At 44.4% G+C, this 25,175-nt stretch overlaps 1 protein-coding gene across 1 annotated transcript in view; it reads right to left on the bottom strand.

Moving 5' to 3' along the window:
- The window catches only part of LOC138797766 (alcohol dehydrogenase 1-like), a 40,915-nt gene extending 19,818 nt beyond the window's left edge, over window positions 1-21,097 (bottom strand). The window contains exons 1-5 of the mRNA XM_069978370.1: window positions 21,013-21,097; window positions 13,189-13,290; window positions 5,935-6,076; window positions 5,043-5,130; window positions 434-653 (exon numbers count right to left, since the gene is read on the bottom strand). Coding sequence (XP_069834471.1) covers window positions 434-653; window positions 5,043-5,130; window positions 5,935-6,076; window positions 13,189-13,290; window positions 21,013-21,030 — 570 coding nt within the window. The 5' untranslated portion in view covers window positions 21,031-21,097. The remainder of the gene's footprint in view (window positions 1-433; window positions 654-5,042; window positions 5,131-5,934; window positions 6,077-13,188; window positions 13,291-21,012) is intronic.
- Between the last annotated feature and the right edge of the window lie 4,078 nt (window positions 21,098-25,175).

Raw genomic sequence — 25,175 nt, 5'->3', positions numbered from 1 at the left:
CCTTCTGAGACAAGTTCCTATCTGCAACTCTGGATCTTCTTTGTATTGCTGGGAGGATTAATCACAGTGCATTCAATAGCAACTTGACCTCAAATTAACCCTCCAAGCATTTCAAAGAAGCTACAAAGTTGCAGATAAATCCTGCCAGGGACTTGTTCACATCAACTGTCTCGGAAGGGAGGGGGGAGGAGCGGGAGACAGAGAGAAAAGCTCACACAAATTTTTGTGTCTTCAGCAGAAAGCAGCATCTCAGAACTGGGGGAAGGAGACTCAATAGATAATAACAAGTATGGAATGAAATATTAGTTTCACCACGGGCAGCAACATATGGAAAGTTATGTTTGAGTGGAATACCCCTTTAAGGCATTGTAAATGTAATGCTGCAAGATACAGGTAATACACCAACTATACAATAATTACCTTTATCACTTACCTTAGCCAAATTGACTGCAGATCCATATCCTGTGGTAAAGCCACAGCCCACCAAACATACTTTATCCAGGGGAGCATCGTCATGTATCTTGACCACAGATGTTTCTTCCACCACAGTGTATTCAGTAAATGTGCTGGTGCAGATGAAATTATGGATCAATTTCCCCTTACAGGTAAATCTACTGGTGTGATCTGACAACAGCCCGGTGTTTTTGCCAATGCTGGTAGAAATAAATGAGCTTACATTAAATGCAATTGTACTACAGATAAGTATGTTTATACAGTCATATAATATACAAGCCGTTGATTCTACTTACACAGCTACTTCTATCATTTACCAATATGTTTATTGTATAAATATTGCCAAATCACAGTGAATGATCACAAAAACAATCAAAACTGTTCACTAGAGATGAACGAACATTTCAAAAGTTCGGTTCAGAGGGTTTGCCAAATCTAGGCGTAAAAAACTATTGACATAAAGAAATAAGCAAAAATTGGCCGCACTTCTATGCCTCTGTTCACACTGAAGGTTGCACGCTGCATGTGGCTGGAGTACAGGCAAAAAATGGTGACATCTTACACTTTATTTGATAAAATGGTTTTCTAAGATCCTTTTTTTTAATATCTACTAGAAAATGTACCCGGCGCTGCCCGGGTATAAGGTGTCAGTGTGTTAATTAGATTTGTTCTAAGGTGCCCAGGAGGCCAAGCTAAAGGTATTGTTTCATCTAAGTTAATCAGTGGAATTAGTGTATACCTGTAGTGCATAGTTGGAGGGGTTCTGTATACCCACAATGTATAGTTTTTAGGGGTATCGCATATCTGTAGTGCATAGTTGGGGGGCTGTATACCTATAGTGTATAGTTGGGCGGGTCCTGTATACCTGTAGTGTGTAGTTGGGGGGGGGCTGTATACCTGTAGTGTATAGTTGAGGGAGGTCCTGTATACCTGCAGTGTACAGTTGGTGAAGGTCCTGTATACCTGTACTGTATAGTTCGGGGGTCCTGTATACCTGTAGTATATAGTTGGTGCTGTATACCTGCAATGTATAGTTGGTGGAGGTCTTGTATACCTGTAGTTTATAGTTTAAGGGTCCTGGATACCTGTAGTGTATAATTGGTGGAGGTCTTGTATACCTGTAGTATATAGTTCGTGGGTCCTGTATACCTGTAGTGCATAGTTTGAGGGTCCTGTATAACGGTAGTATAGAGTTGGTGGAGGTCCTGTATACCTGTAGTGTATAGTTTGGGGTCCTACATACCTGTAGTATATAGTTGGTGAAGTTCCTGTATACCTGTAGTATATAGCTTTGGGGTCCTGTATACCTGTAGTGTATAGTTTGGGGTCCTGTATACCTGTAGTATATAGATGGTGGAGTTCCGGTATACCTGTAGTATATAGCTTTGGGGTCCTGTATACCTGTAGTAAAGAGTTGGTGAAGGTGCTGTATACCTGTAGTATAGAGTTGGTGTAGGTCCTGTATACCTGTAGTGTATAGTTTTGAGGTCCTGTATACCTGTAGTGTATAGTTTGGGGTCCTATATACCTGTAGTATATAGTTGGTGGAGTTCCTGTATACCTGTAGTGTACAGTTTTGGGGTCCTGTATACCTGTAGTGTATAGTTTGGGGTCCTGTATACCTGTAGTATATAGTTGGTGGAGGTCCTGTATACCTGTAGTATATAGTTGGTGGAGGTCCTGTATACCTGAAGTATATAGTTGGTGGAGGTCCTGTATACCTGTATAGTTTTGGGGTCCTGTATACCTGTAGTGTAAAGTTTGGGGTCCTGTATACCTGTAGTATATAGCTGGTGGTGGTCCAATGCACTTGTAGTGTATAGTTTTGTGGTCCTGTATACCTGTAGTGTCCTGTATACCTGCAGGGTCGTATTTACCATTAGGCACCAATGGTCTGGTGTGTAGGGTAGCACCTTGCAGAGGGGCAGTACCCTCCCGTTCAGACTTGCCAGAAAATCTTTGGTCAGGTCTTGTATAGCAGTGTTATCCAGTCACAGTATAGTGGTATTGGTCAGGTCTGGTATGGCAGTGTTATTCAGTCACAGTGTGTCAGTATTGGTCATGTCTGGTATGGCGGTGTTATCCAGTCACAGTATGGCGGTATTGGTCAGGTCTGGTATGGCAGTGTTATTCAGTCACAGTGTGTCGGTATTGGTCATGTCTGGTATGGCAGTGTTATCCAGTCACAGTATGGCGGTGTTGGTCAGGTCTGGTGTGGCGGTGTTCTCCAGTCACAGTGTGGAGGTATTGGTCAGGTCTGGTATAGTGGTGTTATCCAGTCACAGCATAGCGGTATTGGTCAGGTGTGGTATGGCAGTATTGGTCAGGTCTGGTATGGCAGTGTTATCCAGTCACAGTATGGCGGTATTGGTCAGGTGTGGTATGACAGTGTTATCCAGTTACAGTATGGCGGTATTGGTCAGGTCTGGTATGGCAGTGTTATCCAGTCACAGTATAGCGATATTGGTCAGGTCTGGTATGGCAGTATTATCCAGTCACAGTATAGCAGTATTGGTCAGGTCTGGTATGGCAGTGTTATCCAGTTACAGTATATGGCAGTATTGGTCAGGTCTGGTATGACAGTGTTATCCAGCACAGTATGGCGGTATTGGTCAGGTCTGGTGTGGCAGTTTTACCCAGCACAGTATGGTGGTATTGGTCAGGTCTGGTATGACAGTGTTATCCAGAACAGTATGGCGGTATTGGTCAGGTCTGGTGTGGCAGTGTTACCCAGTCACAGTTTGGTATACCTGTAGTGCCCTGTATATACATGTACTGTATAGATGGAGTAGGGGTCCTGTATATACATGTACTGTATAGATTGAGTAGGGGGCCCTGTATATACATGTACTGTATAGATGGAGTAGGGGGCCCTGTATATACATGTACTGTATAGATGGAGTAGGGGGCCCTGTATATACATGTACTGTATAGATGGAGTAGGGGGGTCCTGTATATACATGTACTGTATAGATGGAGTAGGGGGCCCTTTATACATGTACTGTATAGATGGAGTAGGGGGTCCTGTATATACATGTACTGTATAGATGGAGTAGGGGGCCCTTTATACATGTACTGTATAGATGGAGTAGGGGGTCCTGTATATACATGTACTGTATAGATGGAGTAGGGGGTCTACCAGTTATTACTGTGGATGTTGTGAGGCAGCTGCCCTAGCAACCATTGCTCCCTGTGAAAATGAAAGCAGTAATCCTATTGGTTGCTAAGGCTCCAACTGCCGTGTCTGCTGCAGCTAATTATATCACCTGTGTTTGCAGTGAGGAGATTTTCCCATTCATCTCTATGGGGCGCCGCTCTTCCCCCTCCCCTCCTGTACATCTGGCGGGGACGGGACCTTCGCTAAAACCTTCCCGGGCACCAAATGTATCTGTGTGCCAAATTTGGGGTCAAACGGTTCAGGCGTTTGGAAGTCTATTTGGGACAGACAGACAGATAGACTTTGATTTTTATTATATAGATTGAGCAGGTTTTATTCCAGTGTATGCCAGGAAGAGTATGTACGGTAAGCACTTTCACCTCCACGTTGCTGTTGCATGTCAAAAGTTTTGATTGGTCTTGGTCCTGACATTTTGATCGGTACTGATCGGGAGAACGAGCGGGAAGAAGACCACAGTGCAGCATGTCCTCTCCCCACTCTTTGTGAGGGAGAAAAAAATTCGGGCACCGTAGACTCCTGCCTGATTCATCATGTGATAAGCCTAGCATGATCTTTTCCAGCCCATTCTCCTGATCAGTTTGGGTCTTATGCCTTTGTACCCTCCGGGCACTGGCGTCACGACTAGGGATGGTCCGAACCCGCCGAGGTTCGGGTTCGGCTGAACCCGAACGCTCGGCATCGGACTCCCGCTGTCTGCCCGCTCCATGCAGTGGGCGGATACAGCGGGAGGATCACCTGGAAAACTGGGATACAGCCTATGGCTAAGGCTGTATCCCAGTTTTCCAGGCGTTACTCCCGCTGGATCCGCCCGCTGCACGGAGCAGGCAGACAGCGGTAATCATTGCGGAGGGTTCGGGTTCGTACGAACCCCGTCCGAACCAGGTTCGGACCATCCCTAGTCACGACACTTTACCATCTGGCTGAGCTATATCCCGACCAACCACTAGAGCAGTGGCGTCACACGTTACCACCTAGCAAGTTAGCAAGTGACCGGTCGACCACATACCACACCGGGCACCACAGTGTTGTGGCAAGTGGCATCCTTGACACCATCGCCCAGATACTAGAAAGCTATCAAGCTTAACTCTAACTGTACTGTATGTAACTGCCTTAACTGTATGTCTATTTCAGTGGGCCATTTAGGGCATACAGCTATGTCCACTGGATGGCACAGACTTACGAACAGTGCCCGTGCCGTCAGCTGTGAGACCCAGATGCCGCACATTGCCGGGCTCCCACTGCAATTGTTGAGAATAAAGCTGCACAACCACAAAATATTTTTGCTCATCACTAGAAGTTCTTACAGTTTAGAAGTTTTTTTAGCGCATGATTTGGATAATAATAATAATAATAATAATAATAATAATAATAATAATAATAATAAATTAAAATTATAGCAATAAAGACATACTCAGATTTGCGACAAAAGTTACTTTTAGGTTCAGTACAGCCCCGGCATTCTCCACAATAAGGAAGAAACAATGGTATCACTTTGTCTCCTAAAAAAAGAAATTTTTTTTTTAATGTTTATCAGCATGTCCACATATTCTATATACATTTTGTAGTCGGGATTATAAATGAAAAGAAATAGAATAACCATATATTCTGTATACATTTTTAGATTTTGATTGGTAACTTTTTAGTCAGAGCCTAACTACCGCTGTAGCAGCCATAGCAGCTGCTACAAGGCCCGCCATATCAGGAGGCCCGGTGGCCAGCTCCTGCAATACACTGGGCCCCCTAAACCCGGTGGCCGAGCGCTTGCAGTTATTAAGTTATGACTACACTTGATGGTTTAGTGGTGAGTTGGGGGGGATCAAAAGTTTGCTATGGGGCACCTGTTTTTAATTTATCCATTTTTTATCGCTTTTTCTTCCATTATAACAACAACAACAACAAAAATCAGCAATTATAGCATCACATAACATGATAATTTTATGGTGTAAAATTTTACCTATTTGTTATTATTATGACGCAATGGGCCATTATGATGTCACAATCCAATCTATGGAATCCATCTAATCAAATAGGTTTTTACTAATAATAGATTATCCAGAATTAGAAAAACATAGTTGATTTCCTCCTAAAACAGTGCCACACTGGTCCCCAGTTTGTGTGCGGTATTGCAGCTCAGTTCCATTGAAGGAAATAGAACTGAGCTCTAATACCACATAGAAATTGGGGACAAAAGTGGCACTGTTTCTAGACGAAAGCAGCTACGTTTTTCGAATCCTAGAGAACAAAATAAATTGCGGCATTTAAGGCATCCTGTGTGCACCTAAGCCTCATTTTGTAGGACTTACCAGGCTTGACACAAGTTACTCCACTCCCAACACTCTCTACGATACCAGCTCCTTCATGACCTAAAATTACCGGATACTTGCTGGTCTTCAAAAATCCTTCAATTATATGGTCATCTGATCGACATATTCCAGTGGCAACCATCTATTCAGAAAAGGACAGTAGACAAGTACGACACCAGTTTGATAAATCTCCCCCATTGAGTGTTACTTGTCCACCTAATGCAGGTTTCCCTGATTATACTCAACTCAGTGCTTCATCTGTACCTGGCCTAGAGTGTATGTGCCCTAGGCTTGCACCACCTCTTCATCCCTCCTCCCTACCCTCTTCACCATTAAGAATGCCCCTGGGCAGTTTTTTTTTCTATTCAGCACTTGTCTGAACACTGCACAGGTACCTTAATGATCCAACACTTGTGCAGTGCTCACACAGGTGAGGATTAGAAAAAACCCTGCCGGGGTGTGTGGCTTAGCCATGGGGCCATGAGGAAGCAGCGTCGCCGCGCTGTTTCTGCCGTTTTCCTCTCACTAATTGGCTAGCATCCACATGCCTCTCAAGAAGGACAAAGGTGCGGACACCCCCAGCCACCCGGTGATCCGCTCCACCAGCTCCGTTACGCGGATCGACCGCTTCTTACAAGTCACGCGGCCCGACAGTGCCGGCGGGGACGATTCCAACATGGCGCCGACACTTACACAGCAACCCATGCGGGAGTCCCGCAAAGCCTCAGCCTCCGGTACCGTGCTGCAAGCAGGTCAGGTGGATCTGCAGGACCCGCTGGACTCTACCTCTCGGCCGCTCTTCCCCCAGACCCAGCCGCCCCGAGGCCTCGGCCCACAGGCGGGAGACCGCCAGCAAGGTACCCTTGTGCATACCGAATTACAGCTCCTGAGGGAGTTAATCCAGGCGCTTCCGACCCGCAATGACCTGGACTCAGTGGTCCTACGTATTGAGCAGGCCCAGCAGCAAGCGATCGCTTCCGTGCGGTCAGAGGTGGAACAGTTGGCGCAACGTACCTCCACTACAGAAGATGCCATGGCCGCCATAACTGACAGGGTGGCTTCCCTGGAACGCGACATGGAGCGTTCCCAGTCTCATACACAACAGCTTTCCCTGCTTCTGGACGACCAGGAAAATAGAGGGAGACGCAACAATGTCAGGCTAAAGGGTCTCCCTGAGCGCCCCCAGGAGGATGATCTCACCCTCCGGGTCACAGAGATTTTCAACATGGCCACCTCGCCTCCTCTGGATTGGACCTTCGTGATAGACAGGGTCCATAGAGTTTCCAGGCCCCAGCAGGGAGAGATGACTACACCCAGGGACGTGCTGTGCCGCCTACATTACTACTCGGGCAAGGAGCTCATCCTCCAGGCCGTGCGGAACTCTGGATCTGTTCAGTATGAGGGCGTACATATAAGGCTCTTCCCGGACGTCTCTCCTCGTACCCTCTACATGCGACGGTTGTTGCAGCCTGTCCTGTCGGCCATCAGAGAGGCCGGGGCTACATATCGCTGGGGCCACCCTATACAGGTGATTGTGCCCGGCCACTTTCACTGTACGCCGTCATGCTGACTTACCACAGCTGTTCTCGTTTCTGGATGTCCCGCCGGTGTCTGTGCCAGACTGGTTGGCGATTGATAGACCGGAGCCACATCAGCAGCCACCTCGCAGCCGCCGGTCTTCGCTTCGGAGGAGCACCTCTTCTTCCCCCAGGCGTCAGGCCCCTGAAATTTTGGATCTGTCTCAGGGGATGCCCTTGGAAGCCTGATTTCTTACAAGCTTAGAGATGCACTCCTGCTGCCACACATTCAGTCTTACGGTGTTGCAGAACCTCTAGATCGTGATGTAACCCTTTTGCCCTGCTTGTGACTTACTGGTCCTGGTTTCACATATGTGTCTTCCAGAGGGGCGACCTGCCTCTAATGACAGCTGGACACATGGCTACTCCATGGCTTATCAGGAAGGAAGTCTGCCACTGTATATTGTGGGGGGGGGAGGGGGTTCCCTGTGTATCTCCACCTCTTCACTCTCCCTATCCCGGGGGGTGCACTACTTACATATGCTTTCTTTATCTTTGTCCTATATAGTTTTATGCTGTAGTGAGGGGATCTAAGTAATGTTGTGCCCTGGTCTCCTCCCCCTCTTTTTGTGGGTGGGCTCTTGGCCGTGGTGGCTCCAGTGATTGTTCCTTATGTGTTGCTGGCCCGGAGCTGGCCCTAATGGTTTTCTACACTCCCGTCTTTTCTCTTCCTCCCTTCTGTTCAGCGGGCCTCTCTCTAGCTCCTGCCTCTGGTGCTCTTTCCTCTTGACTGTCGACCGCCCATCTCTTGGGCAGCCTTGTCTTGCTTTCCTCTTGCCTTTTTTACTTTATCTTTCCCTAGCTCTTCTCTCCTCTTCTTCCTGCTTCTTGCCTACTTCCCCATCCCTTACTTGCCCTTTCCTTACCCTCCCCCCCCCTAGTGTTCCCCTCTCCCCGTGTATTTGTTTGTCACCCTTTGTGACCAGTGGTGTTGTCCCTCATGGCTCAGCACTCCCAGACGGTGCTGCGTGTCGGCTCCCTCAACGTGAAGGGGTTGCATGACTGTGGGAAGTGTTCCATTATGCTAAATCTCTTCAAAAAGCGCAATCTTCATGTTGCTTTTGTGCAGGAAACTCATATGATGTCTTCGCATAAATTCTCATGATCTAATTCTTGGTTTCCTTTTGCATATCACAGCTTCTCTCCGGTCCAGAAGGCTAGGGGCACCTCCATCCTGATCGCGCGTTCCCTTCCTTGGGAGCTGATGGAATCTCCTTGTGATGAAGAGGGTCGTTTTTTGTTTGTTAAGGGCCGCATCTCCTCACAGGTATTCACTTTTGCCTCACTTTACCTGCCAAACACGGGTCAGGCTAGTGCACTGGCACGTTACCTTGAGGCTCTTGATGATTTTGCGGGGGGGGTGTTAGTACTGGGCGGTGACATCAATGTAGCCTTGGACCCTACTCTCGACACCTCTAAAGGCTTTTCCCATGTGAACAGGGCCACACTAAAAAAAACTCACCTCACTTCTACATGATCACCAATTGATTGACTCCTGGAGGTTGTGCCATCCCCGTGACCGGGACTATTCCTTTTACTCCACGCCCCATGACATGTATTCCAGGTTGGATTATTTTCTACTTAAACATAGGGATCTGGCGCTCCTCCTGGACTCTTCAATTGACAATATCACCTTTTCCGACCATGCGATGGTTCTCTTACAAATTTCCCTTCCCACGCCCTATCCGCTGCAATGGCAGTGGCAGCTGAACTCTTCCTTGATTCAGGATATAGCAATTTTGGCTGACCTGAAGAAGGAACTAGCGGAATATTTCCGACTCAATTAATCGGTGGAGATATCCCCTGCTGTTCTCTGGGAGGCCCATAAATGTGTCGCAAGGGGGGTGTTGGTCAAGCATGGGGCGTGGTTGAAACGAGAGAAGTCCTCTAAAACTGCTAAACTCCTGAGCCGCCTTCACGAGTTGGAAACTTCTCATAAGAGGTCTCCCTCTAGAGAGGTGCGAGGGGAGCTGATACGGGCCAGGGAGGAACTGCGCACACACTTGAATGATAAAGCCAAGGCCACTCTCACTAAATGCAGGAGACATTTCTACGAATTTGGAAATAAATGCGGTCGGACACTCGCGAGGGCACTGAGGGTCCAGCGCTCCCGTACGTACGTCCCTTCTATATCCACCCCTCAAAACGGTGTAGAGCACTTGCCAGCTAATATCACCAGGGTGTTCAGGGACTTCTATGCTTCCCTGTACACGTGTGACCGGACTAACCCCCTGACCTGCAGTGCTGATTTTAGGTCCAAAATTCAGGCGTACGTAGCGGAATCCGGCATGCCTCGCCTCTCGGAGGAGGTTCTGTCAGGACTTGAGGCCCCTATTTCCTCCACTGAATGGCAGGCAGCACTGAAGGCCACTCAGTCGGGGAAGGGGCCGGGACCGAACGGTCTTACGCTCCACTATTACAAAGAATTGGAGCCCTTGTTAACCCCCCATTTCTTAGTGGGATTCAACTCTCTGTCTTCTGGTGCTGTCCCCCCGGCGGATATGACCAGGGCAATAGTCGCAGTGATTCCCAAGGAGGGGAAGGACCATACACAGTGTGCCAATTATCGGCCTATCTCACTTTTGAACATTGACCTCAAATTGTTTGCAAAGATCTTGGCCATGCGGCTTTCGCAGCCGCTGGGGGGTGTCATTCACTTGGACCAAGCAGGCTTTCTACCTGGATGGGAGGCCTGGGACAACACGATACACACAATTGACTTGATCCATAAGGCTAATGTTGGCGGAACCCCTCTGATGCTTTTATCGACTGACGCCGAGAAGGCCTTCGATCGAGTCAATTGGGTGTTCATGGAGGAGACAATCCGAGCCCTGGGCCCCACTTTCCTGTCATGGGTCCTGGCGCTCTACACCAATCCCTCAGCCGTGGTCCGGGTGAATGGCATCCTATCCGGGGGTTTCCGTATAGCCAATGGTACTCGCCTGGGGTGTCTCCTCTCCCCGTTGATCTTTGTCCTTTCACTTAAGCCCTTTCTTCGTAGAGTTCGCGCCTCGCCGGACTTGGGGGGGATCCAGGTGGGGGAGACCGTACATAGGGTGGCGGCATACGCAGATTATTTATTATTTTTTGTAACAAATCCAATTACCTCTTTACCTGTCCTGATGCGTGAGCTGGAAACCTTTGCTTCTCTTTCTAATTTTAAAATAAACTATTTCAAATCTGAGGCTCTCAACATCTCTCTGTCGCCTGGTGCGGTCTCCCTCCTTCGGTCCTCTTTTGGGTTTTGGTGGGCCGTGAAGGCCATCAAATACTTAGGTATTTACCTACCAAATAACCTGAGAGACCTCTACCAACTTAATTTCCCCCCCTTATTGGCTCATATCCAGTCCTGTTGCCAAACATGGGGTACTGGGACTTTCACGTGGTTCGGCAGGTGCTCCATTTTTAAAATTTCCCTCCTGTCTAAACTTCTTTATGCATTCCAGTGTGTGCCAGTGAAGATCCCGAAATCCTACTTCAAGGCCCTTTCCTCCATTCCGACTAAATTTATCTGGGGATCCAAGCCGGCTAGACTGAAAAGGACGTTGCTCTGTAGAGCTAAGGTACATGGCGGTGTGGCATTGCCAGACATTCAGAGCTACTACTGGGCCTCCTCCTTGGTTAGGGTGATCGACTGGACCCACCATGGACCTGTTAAACTATGGGTAGACATCGAACAGTCTTTCACCAGCATCCCCCTGAGACACATTCCCTGGTTGCTGCGTCGCTTTCTAAGCGATCTCAGACTCCACCCCTCCATTGGCCCTTTGATTTTGGTGTGCAATGAGGCTGAGATCCGCACTCACCTCATTCCATTCCTCTTCTCGATGATGCCCGTTCTGGGACACTCTGATTTTACACCCGGCCTTTCGGACCCAGTCTTCCGAGCCTGGGGCGTCGCTTCGGAATTTATTGTCAACTCGACCTGGGTGACTGCTGCGGACCTCGTGGTTAGGTCGGACCCGGTCCTCCTGGGACCTTTGCGCACTAATCAGCTAGTGCATTACCATCGCACACTGCCCCCCCCTAATCAGCTGTCCTCCTCGAAGACGTATTTTGAATCATTGTGCGATGGTGAGGGCCCTCTCCGACACTCCCTGTCCCTAATTTACAGTGAGTTGGTGTTGCCGCCCGACCAGGACCCCCCTCCGTTCCTGACCAAATGGGAAGAGGATCTGCAGTTGACGTTGACCCCAGCCCAGCATACAGATATTTTTACTCTGGCTCATAAATGCTCCATTAGCTCCCGTTTCCAAGAGGCTGGCTATAAAATAGTCTCGCGCTGGTATAGGGTCCCCGTCAAATTGCACTCGATTTGGCCCGAAGCCGATCCTACCTGTTGGAGATGCGGACTTTCGGAGGGCACGTTCCTGCATATATTCTGGTCTTGCCCCATGCTCACCCTTTTTTGGGACACAGTGCAGGAGGTGGCTCGAAAGGTGTCCGGTGCCACTATAGACTTCACGCCTGTGCTCTTCCTGCTTCATCACAGCGACATGTCCACCAAACAATATCGCCTGTCTATCCTTCGCTTTCTGGTAATGACTGCACGAGCATGCATTCCCTTATATTGGAAACGAGTGGAGGCTCCCCCTATCTCTCTCTGGATTCGGAAGGGGGAATGAGGTAATGAGAATGGAAGACTTGACTTCTTCCCTCCAGAACTCCAATGTTCGGTTTTACCGGACTTGTCTTCCATGGATGGACTTCCAACAATCCTCGGAATATACAGAACTTCTCGGAGAATCTGCTTCCCCTACTGTCTGAGGTGGGTTTGATCGCAGTCTCCCCTGGGCTCTCCTTGAGCCATTTGTCTCCCCTTATATGTATTGTCTTGTTTTATGTTGTCTTCATTGCCCCCTCCCGCCCCCTCTTCCCCGTCCAACCCCCTTTGTTCCTTGCTCTTCCCCCCCCCCCCTTTTTACTCCTATCTTTGCCTCATTCCTTGGAGTCATGTTAGGCTCCGGAGTGGATTCACTTCATCTCTTCTCTCTATCGCCTGTACTTTTCTTCTCTTTGGAAAAGTTAGAAAAAGTGGGTATGGAGGTCGGTGATGGGACGCCTCAACGTCTTTATTGTGCCTTTTCCAGACAGCTCTGTGTCAAGTTGCAGCTGTACCAAGTTTTACACTGTTTCTTTTTTCACGGGTGACTTGTTGTTCAGTATACGAAACACTATTATTGTGCACCTGCTATTCTTGCGGGGCTGCGTCCCCTTTACTGACCTGCCATTGGCGTTTGTTAAATAAAAGAATTTATAAAAAAAAAAAAGAAAAAACCCTGCCTAGGGCAGGAAAAGGGTGGGGAGGAGGGACAGAGGGATTATGCAAGTCTAATGCACAGACACTGTAGGCCACACCAATTTGACACAGAGCTGCAAGTTTAAAAGTTGTATTTTAGGACAATAACTGCATCGCCTGCCAAGCAGACCCCAGGGCAGATCTTGGATTAAAAGCAGCTATAAGAAGGTACAAGAGGTTTGTGGGGCTCAGATTGTGGGTAAAGAGTCGCTTTAAACTTTTATCTAGCTGTCAGTGGAGGTTTGAACACTAAGGCCCTGACCAATCAAAATTTGTAAGACATGTTAAAAGTTTAAAGTGACAGGTACACTTTAATTTAGACCAAGAAAAATTTAAAAATTCTGATATTCCGGCTGAAAAGGATACACGTATATTTACCTTTATACGGACTTCATGGGCCTTCGGTGGGGCGACTTCAATCTCCTCAATCATCAGCGGTTGATGTGGCCCCCACAACACTGCAGCTTTGCACTTTATAACCTGAAAAATATAACAGATTCTCCATAACTGGAAGGATCACGTCCTGACTTTTTCATGGTTATGTTGTGTAACAATATTGACTTGCAATGGATTTAATTTCATTATTCAGGGCATGTTAGCATTCAATCTCCTGTCACTGTGTCACTGGCTCCATAGTGTAACTAGGGTGTAACATTACATACGAATGGTTCTTAATGTATCACAACTCAGAAAGCAAAAGTGAAAATTTTGTTAGTTATTACTTCAGACTAGGGGATTAGTACATAGTCACATAACAGACACTGTAGTCAGTGGGCGACTCTGCAAAATCTCTGAAGTTCTGTAAAAGCATTGATGTCACTACCTGAGGCCGTGCAAGGAATAAAGCCAATGGATCCCAGTGTTGAAACATTTCTAGTTTCTCAGAGAAAGTTAATTAGTAGGTCACCGTATTACAAAAATGGTTCCAATGGTTAAAAAATCACAACTCATTCTGTAAAAACAAACTTCATATGGCTACATCGACCGGTCTATTTAAATGCATAGACCCTAGATGACAGTCAGAGGTGTCACTTGATCCCACAGTGTTTCCCAGTTCATCCAGGGTCTGTGCGCAATTTTTTAAAACGACCGTCCTGCCTCTCAGTCCAATGATGCGCCCACTCTCAAAGTGTGTCAACTTGGCAGGATGTCTTTGACGCAACTCTATACCTAAAATCTACCCCCCCCCCCCCCCAAAACCGCTTGTACCGTCGGATAGCTGCTTCTAATCCAAGATCTGTCCTGGGGTCCGTTCAGCAGGTGATGCAGCTATTGTCCTAAAAAACTACTTTTAACTTGCAACACTGTGTCAATGAGTGTCTGTGCCCTAGGCCTGCGACGCCTCTCCAACCCTCTTCATCATTAGAAATGCCACTGGGCAGGATTCCTCCTATGAAACACTGAACATTGCACAGGTGCCATTAACGATCCACCACATGTGCAGTGTTTAGACAGGTGATGAATAGGAGAAATCCTGCCTGGGGCGTTCCTAATGATGAAGAGGGTGGGGAGGAGAGACAGGGAGGCGTCGCGCGCCTAGGGCACAAACACATTAGGCCAAGCCAATTTGACACAGGGCTGCAAGTTTAAAATTTGAAAGGACAGATCTTGGATTAAAAACAGCTATCCGAAGGTACAAATGGTTTAGGGAGGCAAATTGTGGGAACAGAGTCGCTTCAAGTCATATGAAGAAAATTTTGGGTTCCAGTCCAGTCCTTCAAGGTGCCAGTCTGGTCATGGCTTTGCATTCAGGAAGAAACGTGACAATTTTATTGTCACACTGGTAACCTCATGTAAATATGATTTGATAATAATTATGTATTTTGTATTTGAAGAATTTATAAGGGTGGTGTAACAAAGAAAACTAGATCTATACTGATGCATTATGTTAAATAAAACAGATTCCAATTTTTTTTATATATATCATTTGAGAGATATAGACTGACTAATCCCCCTATCTGCTTTTTTGTTTCATAACCTGTTGTCCCTGACTACGCCCCGCCAGGCATCCACTATCTTAGGTCACTCATGCTCCGTACCATCCCAGTCACATGATCTGATTAGTACTGGCAATTGGTTTTCACTTTACATGCAGCGTGGGGGATAGTGGGAAAGTGTCTGCACTGTTGCCTGGCAACAGCAGGGTCACAGTTCAAAGAGGAAATCAAGAAGTAATCAGATTCAAAGGGGGAAAATGGTACAGTAATGTAATGTTCTTTACTAAAAACAGCACCTTTGCTCTCCTTTACATATATGTACAGTATGTGGTACACATCTGATTTTACTTTGTGATTTTGCTTTGTGACACGACCCCTTTAATATGGGAATGGGATCAAAAAACTGTTTCTGTAGAATTGTCTGACTGACTTGGGGTAGGATTGGGTTATGTTATTTTTGGAATCAGTTTTTTTTAATTTTAGACAAAATTATATTGGGATAGATATCAGGAAAAAAGCAAAAGCTGAAGTTCTCTTCAGCAATGGAAAATTGTGAGTTAGCAAATCATTTTCTGTGCATAATTATTGAGGAAACCATTGTTCTGAGCTGCTGCTCCGTTCTATGAACAGCAGTTCAGAGATTTACTATCAGCCAAGGGGTCAGAAGACAACTCATTGGGGGGGCATTTATGAAGCTGCTAAAGTTGCATTTTTTGGCGCAGAGGGGCCAAATGGGAATAAATCTATTTGCACATGTGTGTTTTATGAAAAAATTTTCGCATCTGGCCCCACAACACCAAAGAGGGGTGGAAAGGGGGCAGGTATTTTTGCATCCACCGAATAAAACAATTTCCAGCTAAAAAATGTTACAGATGTCTGCCCAAGTTCTAAGTTTTACTAAGTGCACAGGATTTATGTAGAGGCATTGCACCTGTCAGGAGCCGGGCCACACGCTCGGCTCCCCACAGAGCTGGCTCACTGACAGTTAAGATGGCGACCCTGGCGACTGGCCCGGCAGGTTGCTAGGGGCGCACCATCGATGTCCCTAGTGGCTGGCCGGTTGCTGGGCAGCACGTCGGTGTTCTCCTATTGCCTTGCTGTGGCTGGGAATTCACCTCTCCTGGCCGATCAGTAGTAGGTGGTTGTTATTATTGTGATTGGTGGTCAGCATCACCAGTCAGTGTACTGTGTTTTTCCAGCCCTCATATATATTCTGTGTTCCTGTTAACCCTTGCCTGTGATAGAGACTAGTAACCCTAGTGTATCTTGATCTAGCATTCCTCTGACCTGATTATCCTGTTTATCTGACCTCTGGCTATTGGACCTCGATGATTCTTTTGGACCCCAATTTTGTACCTGAGTATACCGAACGTTGCCGACTTGGTCTGCTGATTACTCGTTATTGTGTGTATTCTTCTCGGCCTGTTTTTTGTGTTTCCACCTTGCAGCAGGAGAGGGAACGTCACCCAGTTGTCCACTGCCGTTTAGGGCAGAATAAGGCAAGCAGGCAAGGACAGCTGGGGCGGGTTTCAGCGACAGGAACTGCACTATTTGTCTTCCTAGTCCCCGTCCTAACATTACCTATACATAAATCCGGGAAGCATCGGGGATATTTTTAAGCCCACGGTTAAAAATTTTGGACTCAATAAATGTCCACCATTGACTTCTATATTAGAATGTTTTTAGGCTGAGTAGCTGACAACACCCACTTCTCCAGTAAACACTCCAGTGTAAATAATAATGCTTGCCTTGGCTGATCATACATGTTTATTTGAATGAAAGAGAGAAGAATAAACCAGTACCAGATGCTTGTGGCAGTGGATCTTCTCTGGTTACAAAGGGTATAGCAAACTGAATTCCAACTCTCTAGCCATGTAAGGAGGATGTATAGTTGCTATGTTTTCTATGTTTTTACCAACTGTATTCACTTGCTGTGAAATTTCTGAAACAAAAATGTCATTTTCTATATAAACTGTAGTACATTTACATTGTGCGTATATGGTTGTGGTTTCTGCATGGTTAAGCAACATGGAGCTGGGGAATCCTATCTTCATGCACCAAGCTGCAGATAGCAGGTACATGAAAAGATTTGATTAACGCAATTATGCGCAAATGATTGTTGACAGTCCCCATGTAGGCATAAAGAAGAAGAGGTAAGGCTGCATTCACACGTTCAGTGGTTTTCAAGGTCTGTGGATGAAGTCCGCTATCTACCTCCATGATTCGTGAAAAAACATCCGTGACTGCATCCGTTTTGTATCCACGTCTGTGTTTTTCAAGGATCTGTTTAAAGCTTTTTAAATTACATTACACTGATTACATCACATCTGTGTTTTTCACGGACTGCACGGATTTCAGATCAATGCAATCTGTGAAAAACACAGATCTCATGGACTTCTATGGGAGAATCTGTGCTGTGATCTTATCCGAGTTATGACATGTCCTATTTTGTCATGGAATGGATTGCGGATCTGTGAGAAAAAAACCCGGAAAGTGTGAATAGCCTAATAAAAAAGAAATAGGCTATAAAATTGTCACGGAACGTGTGAATGCAGTCTAAGAGTCATACCTCTCCATGCCCCCCTGATCTCCTCCATGCTTCCCTGGTTTCCTCATATTGGTTTTAAGGTCCCCCACACTAAACAATCATGCCTCCACCTCCGAGACGGAATTGAATTGGGGGTGACAGCCCACTCAGAGAAGCGTCTCAGCCAGTGGTTTGCTAAGCGTGCTGCTACAGCTGAGACGAGTACGTCTCAGAAGTGGAGGCAGGTTTGTTCAGTGGGGGGACCTGAAGACCCATATGAGGACACCAGGGGAGAATGGAGAGGTAAGCATAGCTTCTTTATCGTTTTATGCGCTGTAACGCATATGTCGTCCTCACGTTAACCTGTTTGTACACCTGTTTGTTTGTACTGAATAAAGAAACAAGGAAGACTTCAAGTGGTGAGTGCCATGTCTATGCTCTCTTTATGAATTTATATATACTTGCAAAAACATTTATATATAAAAAGTTTTTCAGAGCGGAATAACCCCTTTAAGAGTGTGTCCTGGGGGAAATCCATGCTGTTGCAGCAGTAGCGATTATAAGCATTAAAGAGGTACTCTAGCGCAAAAAAAATAAAAAAAAGTTTTTAACCCATAGCTGCACCAAAATGACACCTCACACAGACCCATAGGCCAAAGAAAAAAAGCGCTATAAGCATGGTAATAGAGTGATTTTAAGGAACATATATTTTTTTAAAGGTTTACATTTTTTTAAAGCCATCAAATAAAATAAAAGTTATAGAAGTTACATATCATTGTAAACAATACAACTTGAGGAACATGTATAACAAGTCAGCTTTACCATAGGGCGAATGGTGTAAAAACAATCCCCCCCCCCCCCCCCCAATAAAAAAAAAATTGTTTTTTTTTTTTTTTTTTTTAATATTTCGCCACACATATAATTTTTTTCTGGTTTCACAGCATATTTTAGGCAAATATTACGTCTGCAATTGCAAAGTACAATTAGTGGTGAAATAAATAAGGGCTCATCTGGGTCTCTAGGTAGAAAAATGCAAGCGCTATGGCCTTATATACACAAGGAGGGAAAAACGCAAGCGCAAAAAAGAAAACTGGCTGTGTCCCCTAAGGGTTAAATTGACTTGTGTCAGAAAGTTATACAGATTTTTAAATTACTAAATATAGCACATTTGTACTACATACAAGCATGTCCTAAACATCTAAATTTACCACCTTTGTTTCATGACACCACCCCTTCAAGTGTCCGCTGGACCAGTATGACCTGTCCATCGTCCTTTACCGTATAAGTAGAGCTGAGCTTCCTCATACCTTCAGTAACATAGGTGCTTAGTTTTCCAAAAATATTCCAGGACTTTAGACTTCTTTGAAAATAATCATGGAAAGTGCCAGCACCCCCCCCCTCCCTCTTTACTATAAGGATTTCTATACAGGGACAATTCGAGGGGGTTGCCCCACGAGGATAACCTCTGCATATATGCCTATATTAGCTGTTTGCTGAGGCTGATGGGAGATAGACACAGTGATCAGCTGATTAGCACAGTCTGGTGAGACAACTTTACATAAAAAGTCATAGAAATAAATGCAAGACTGTGCTCACATGCTTATGATCCCTCAACCTCCCACTCCTGCATTACCTTCTTCTCCTGTATATTAACCCCTTCACGTTAGCAATCTGTATACATACATTCCTGCTGCACATGCCCCGTGCGGCAGGAGCATATATATACATTCCTGACAGTAAGGGGCTGTAGATGTGTGCGGGACAGCTACAGTGAGAGTGGCCCTGCACACATCAGTGTCCCTGGAGCCGAGGATAATGACAGGCATCTGCGATTCCCTTGAATGCCGCAATCTATGGTGACAAGCTCCTGTCACTGATATGCTGCAGGGGTCCTGATCACTTGTACCGATGGGCGGAGGTAAGCCATTTACCTCCGTCCTGTCATATCGGGCATCTATGTATAGAGTCTGCTCTCAAGCAGGCTCTCTGCACAGATTGCCGGTAACACTGATTTATTGGCGATCTATTGATTGAATGTTTTACAGTAAAAAATAAGTGCAAAAAAAAAGTGTAATTAAAAAAACAAAAGTTTTTAAAAGTATTAAAAACTCCCATATAACCCCCCCCAAATAAACGTTTAACCCCTTAGCGTCCCATGACGTACCTGGTACGTCATGGTGGCGCAGGGGGAGTTCAGAGAGGGGTCCCCGCTCTGAACGGCACCGCTTCCGGCTAAACCTGACAGCTGCACTGAAATGCTTTATACTTCATGTCCCTGGTGTGTAGTGGGACGGATCTCCCCCCCCACGATGTGATCACGAGGGGTGGGGGGTTGGGCGGGGGGGAGAGATACGCAATGACGCTGGCAATACATTGCAGGCCAAAGCAATGTATCATGGATCATTGCTGCGTATATACACAGCATTGATCTCTATGAGAGATCAGTGCTGTGTATATGGAAGTCCCTCAGGGGGACTTCTTGTAAATGTAAAAAAAAAAAAAGGAAAAAAGTGTTTTTATTAATAAAAATAGCCTCCCCTAATAAAAGTCCAAATCACCCCCCTTTTCCCATTTTATAAATATAAATAACTAAATAAACAAATATACAAACATATTTGGTATCAGCACGTGCGTAATCGCCCAAACTATTAAATTATCCCATTCCTGATCTCGCACAGTTAATGACAAAAAGCACAAAAAAATTCCAAAGGTAAAATTGCGCATTTTTGGTCGCATCAAATTTAGAAAAAATGTAATAAAAAGTGATCAAAAAGTCACATATGCACAAACAAGGTACTGATAGAAAGAACAGATTATCAGAAAATGACACCTCATACAGCCCCATAGACCAAAGGATAACAGCGCTATAAGCCTGAGAATGGAGCGATTTTAAACACATTTAGTTTATCTAAAAAAGGTTTTAATTTTTTAAAAGCCATCAAATAATGTAAAAGTTATGCAAGTTACATATTGTTGTAATCGTAACAACTTGGGGAACATGCATAACATGTCAGTGTTACCATAGGGCGAACAGCGTGAATATGAAACTCCCTGAAATAAAAACAAATTCCTTTTTTTCTCAATTTAACAGTGCAAATGATTTTTTCCGGTTTCGCAGAATATTTTATGGAAAAATAATGCCTGTCATTTGCAACATATGATTGGTATTGCAAAAAAAAAGAGGCCTCATATGGGTCTCTAGGTAAAAAAATGCAAGAGCTTTGGCCTTTTAAACATAAAGTGGAAAAAGCGAAAGCGCAAAAACGAAAATTGCCATTGACCTTAAGGGTTTGAAATACCTCCTTGCCCATCATAAAAATAAAAATATGTAAAAAAAAAATAAATAAATAATTTTTCTCTTACACCAATATGATATTAATAAAAAAACTAGAGACCCTGGCCTAAAAAAAGACACCCCTAACAAGCCCTGTAGGTGAAAAAATAAACAGGGCTTCGGCTCTTAGAAGTCGAGGAGGAACATTGCAGTAATCTGACCTGGACATCCTGGCACAAATGACCTCGGTCATGAAGGGGTTAATCATAGTATAACAGTAATTGCATGCATTAAAAAAAAAAAGTATGTTAAACAAATAACAAAACTGTCTGCTTCCACTTGTAAGCTTTTATCTACAATTTTATCTGTCTACAACTACTTCATCCTATGTGTTAAAGATCCCTTTTAACCCCTACAGCTATTTTCTAATGCACTTTGCTCCAGTATATTGCAGTATTTCTTACTTTTCCAGTTGTATCCATGATGACTCAGTGAGTGTAGTGGTTTCTGGAGTTCAAACGATGGTTGTAGTGTGGTTGTATAAGTGTGCCTAACTAAGTACAAGGTACATGTATGTCCCCTCCCCTTACCTGTAAATCATTTGAAAACCTCCAATCCTGATATACCTGCTTTTTGGATTTTTTTTTTTTTTTTTTAGAAGAGCACCTTTCTTGGTTTTTTAGTTATTGTTTGACAGAAAGTGTGCACTCAAGCCTAAAATGAGATTAGCGTCACCTTACAACACCTAGAGTTATTTCCAGGACAATTGAAATAGTCAGTGCTATGCAGACCATATGTTCTTTAATGTCAAAATATATATCAGACTGAACTCTTATTGACTATTATCAAAGGAAATCCTTTCCCACCTTAGAATTGCCCAGGAAATCTTACAAGCCTATGAGTTGTTTCGTAGTTTTATGGTCCTACCCGTTTCTGGGAAAGCAGTGTGACAAATAGTATTATCATTGACCATTGAGTGAGCGTTTATAATAAATACAAAATAGCCCTTTAAGGAATTATATATTCAAAGACATAGTACAAAGAACAAACACTAGAATATGGAACTTGTTACTGTGAAAGAACAATTACATACAGATATTTCAGGACAAAGGTGTTGTGTAACCCATTACTGTTTTATAGACAGATTTTGTTAACTCGACAGAAATATAAACTCAAACATGTTAAAGATATTTATGTTTTAATCTAAATTTTGTACTAGAGATGAGCAAAGCAGCCAGAAATTCTGGGTCTTTTAGGGTCAAATTCATTAATATTTGCAAATTGAATCTTAACTAATTTCAATAAAACAGCCAAAGTATAGTAGCTACGGTACTGGGAATGTAACAGAAGGACAAATGTACTTGTTTTCTATTAAAAGTACATTAAAAGTTATATAGATGTGTCTATACAATGTATGACTATTTCTGTACAGTTCTGCCACACTGGTAGCTGATAGAAATCCAGGAAGTGAAAAAAAATGGCCCCTCTGCCAATTCACATTGTCTCCTGCTCTCACTGTTCTCCCACCTTAGGAGACAAATATTCCAGGTCTCTGTCTCACATTGTGTTTATTTGCTGAGGACAGGCTGATGATGCAGACAGGGAGCAGGGCGTGATGTCACAGGAGGCTTGGCTAGATCCCCCAATGCCTTGAGTGATTCACTATTTCTGACCCGCCAGAAGCAGGTGCAGCATTAATTTCACTGATTGTGATGGGTTGGGGACTGTAATGATCACATGAGGGAAAGCACTGCATTCTGGGAACTGCTAAACCAGGAAAGACAGAAACACAATACAGCAACCCCCCCCCCCCCCCCCCCCCTCAGACAAATGGATTTTTGGTAGTTTCAAAACTGGGATAGACAGAAGTAATGCTATATGCTTCTGCAGAAGTTTCATTTTTTTTAACCTCTACCTGGAGTTCCCCTTTAATGCATGTTTTTGTACAAGTGTCAAAAATTGGAAAAGTACAATTTAAAAAAAAGTCAATCAGCCAGTCAATCATCAAAGAGTACAGCAGTGAACACGGCGTATCAGCGACTTAACAACTATTTTCTCCCAGGACAGCAGTAAATATTGGTAAATGTGCGATGTAAAAGGGACATTTTCACATATTTTTTTAGTATGTTGTTTAAATTTGATGTCTTCGGATTGTCTGTATGACAGAGGAATGCATCTAGATCTGGCGCTACGCTCCATCCTACCAAAAAAGATTATACATTTTTTTCTTCACCTCACAGTTCCTAAATAGATCAATGCTTGTTCCTGCATAGACTTTTTTCTTGTGGACAAAAACATAGGGGGGAGATTTATCAAACATGGTGTAAAGTGAAACTGGCTCAGTTGCCCCTAGCGACCAATCAGATTCCACTTTTCAAGGAGTCTGTGAGGAATGAAAGGTGGAATCTGATTGGTTGCTAGGGGCAACTGAGCCAGTTTCACTTTACACCATGTTTGATATATCTCCCCCATAATTTTTAATTTCACATCTGCTAACGTAGGATTAATCTTAGACTCAATGGATTTTTTTTCTCTTACCTACCCCTCCCCATTGAGACTTGACTCCTTTTTATTGAAATCTCCTGATAATGTCAATTATCTTTAATGCCTTGAAAGGATTCTTCTCACTAAATGAACCCTCAGTTTCCACTTTAGAAATACTATGGCGCTCACACAAAGCCTACAGAGGACTTGTCATAAATATATCAGCCGGATTTAACAGAGAACGTAAGAAAAGATCAAATGACACTCTCTCATTACTGAAAACTTTAGAATCCCACATGAAATTAGCCCCCACACCTGCTCTGAGTATGACAGATTGCAAACAACAGATTGCAAAGACTCGATTCACACTACTATGCGTACACATGATGAACGAGCTTTAACACAGCTTTAATGTTCAAGGAAACAGAGCAGGCAATATTCTAGCTAGACGAGTCAGACAAAGAACTATAAAGCTAAACTTCCAAATCAAATCATGCTGTGGAAATTTGCGAGACCCCCAACAAATTGTGAACTCCTTTGCAGAAGACTATAGTATAACTATAGACCTATAGATGCTGTGGTCGCGCTGACCGCAGTATCTATAGGGTTAACTCTCAGCACCCTAGCGTGGCTCCGGTGCTGAGAGTTGCAGTGAGTACCCGGCTATCACTGATAGCCGGGACCCACCGCGGATGACACAGGCGCAGCTTTTGCGCCTGTGTTATCCTCGATAGTAAATAATGTCGCTGCAGCATCAGGCATATGCTGCAGCAACAATAATTTACAGTGCAGCGGCGGGAGGGGGTTAACTAAAGATATATATATATATATATATATATATAAATAAATATATATATATTCAATAAGACAGTCTGAATGTGCTCCCTTATCAGGCCGATAAAATTAAAACTACTATTCGTTCTAATAAATGACACAAATCCACAGGTCGAGACATACCTTCCTCCTCTGCTCCCCGTGCGCAATAAGGGGCTATCAGCAGGTTAGATTTGTCTAACCTGCTGATAGTTCCCCTTTAAGGCCATGATATTTCATTGTCACGCATTTGAAGCCTTATTTTAACCAGAATAGTTTAATGTTAAAGAGGCTATTTATTCAAAGAATATTTGGGGTAAAGCAAATGGAAGAGAAAAAACAAGGGAGAAGCGTAATAAAGTGTGGGTAACCAGCGGGCATATAAACTTCTCACCTAAATACAAATAAAACAAGATATGGGTTTAAAATTAAACAATGATGACTGCAACTTTATTGTCCTTTTTTATTCTTTAAACAGAACCACCTGTAAAATTTAAACACAAGTAATAAAGCCAGTTCAATCATTATATGACACTTTCTCCGTTATGATAAAATAATAACCATAAACCACTGGTCTGTGCCATACTGAATAAACTGGTACTGGTCGAATACAGAGATATTTTAGAGACAGAGGCATGAGGTGTGAGGCTGTGTGACTTGCGTTCCCTTACCCATATTGCTGTATCATACCTTAAAGGGGTTATCCGGTGCTACCAAAACATGGCCACTTTCTTTCAGAGACAACACGACTCTTGTCTCAAGTTCAGGTGTGGTTTGCAATTAAGCTCCATTCACTTCAATGGAACTGAACAGCAAAACCCCGCCCAAGCTGGAGACAAGAGTGGGGTTGTCTCTGGAAGAAAGTGGCCATGTTTTTGTAGCGCTGGATAACCCCTTTCACTTTAAAGGGTTAATCTTGCTGCGTTTATGCCATTACATCCCTGGCAAGCAGCAATGCACACACTGGGGGAGATTTATCAAACATGGTGTAAAGTGAAACTGGCTCAGTTGCCCCTAGCAACCAATCAGATTCCACCTTTCATTCCTCACAGACTCTTTGGAAAATGAAAGATGGAATCTGATTGGTTGCTAGGGGCAACTGAGCCAGTTTCACTTTACACCATGTGTGATAAATCTCCCCCACTGTGTGCATTGCCACTGTCTTACTTACAATACTTTACCTACTTACTGTCTTACTTACAATACGTTGCCTTGCCCCAGATGCTGACAACCCATCCTATGCCACTGCCTAACAGTATTGCCTATTATTCAGCCATTACCTACTGATTAAACAGTCTAACCACTACCATACATACTCTCTTTCAGCTCC

The sequence above is a fragment of the Dendropsophus ebraccatus genome, chromosome 7, assembly GCF_027789765.1.
Source record: "Dendropsophus ebraccatus isolate aDenEbr1 chromosome 7, aDenEbr1.pat, whole genome shotgun sequence".
NCBI lineage: Eukaryota > Metazoa > Chordata > Amphibia > Anura > Hylidae > Dendropsophus > Dendropsophus ebraccatus.
Note: the sequence above shows the minus strand (reverse complement) of the source record. Positions and strands in the feature narration are given on the sequence as shown.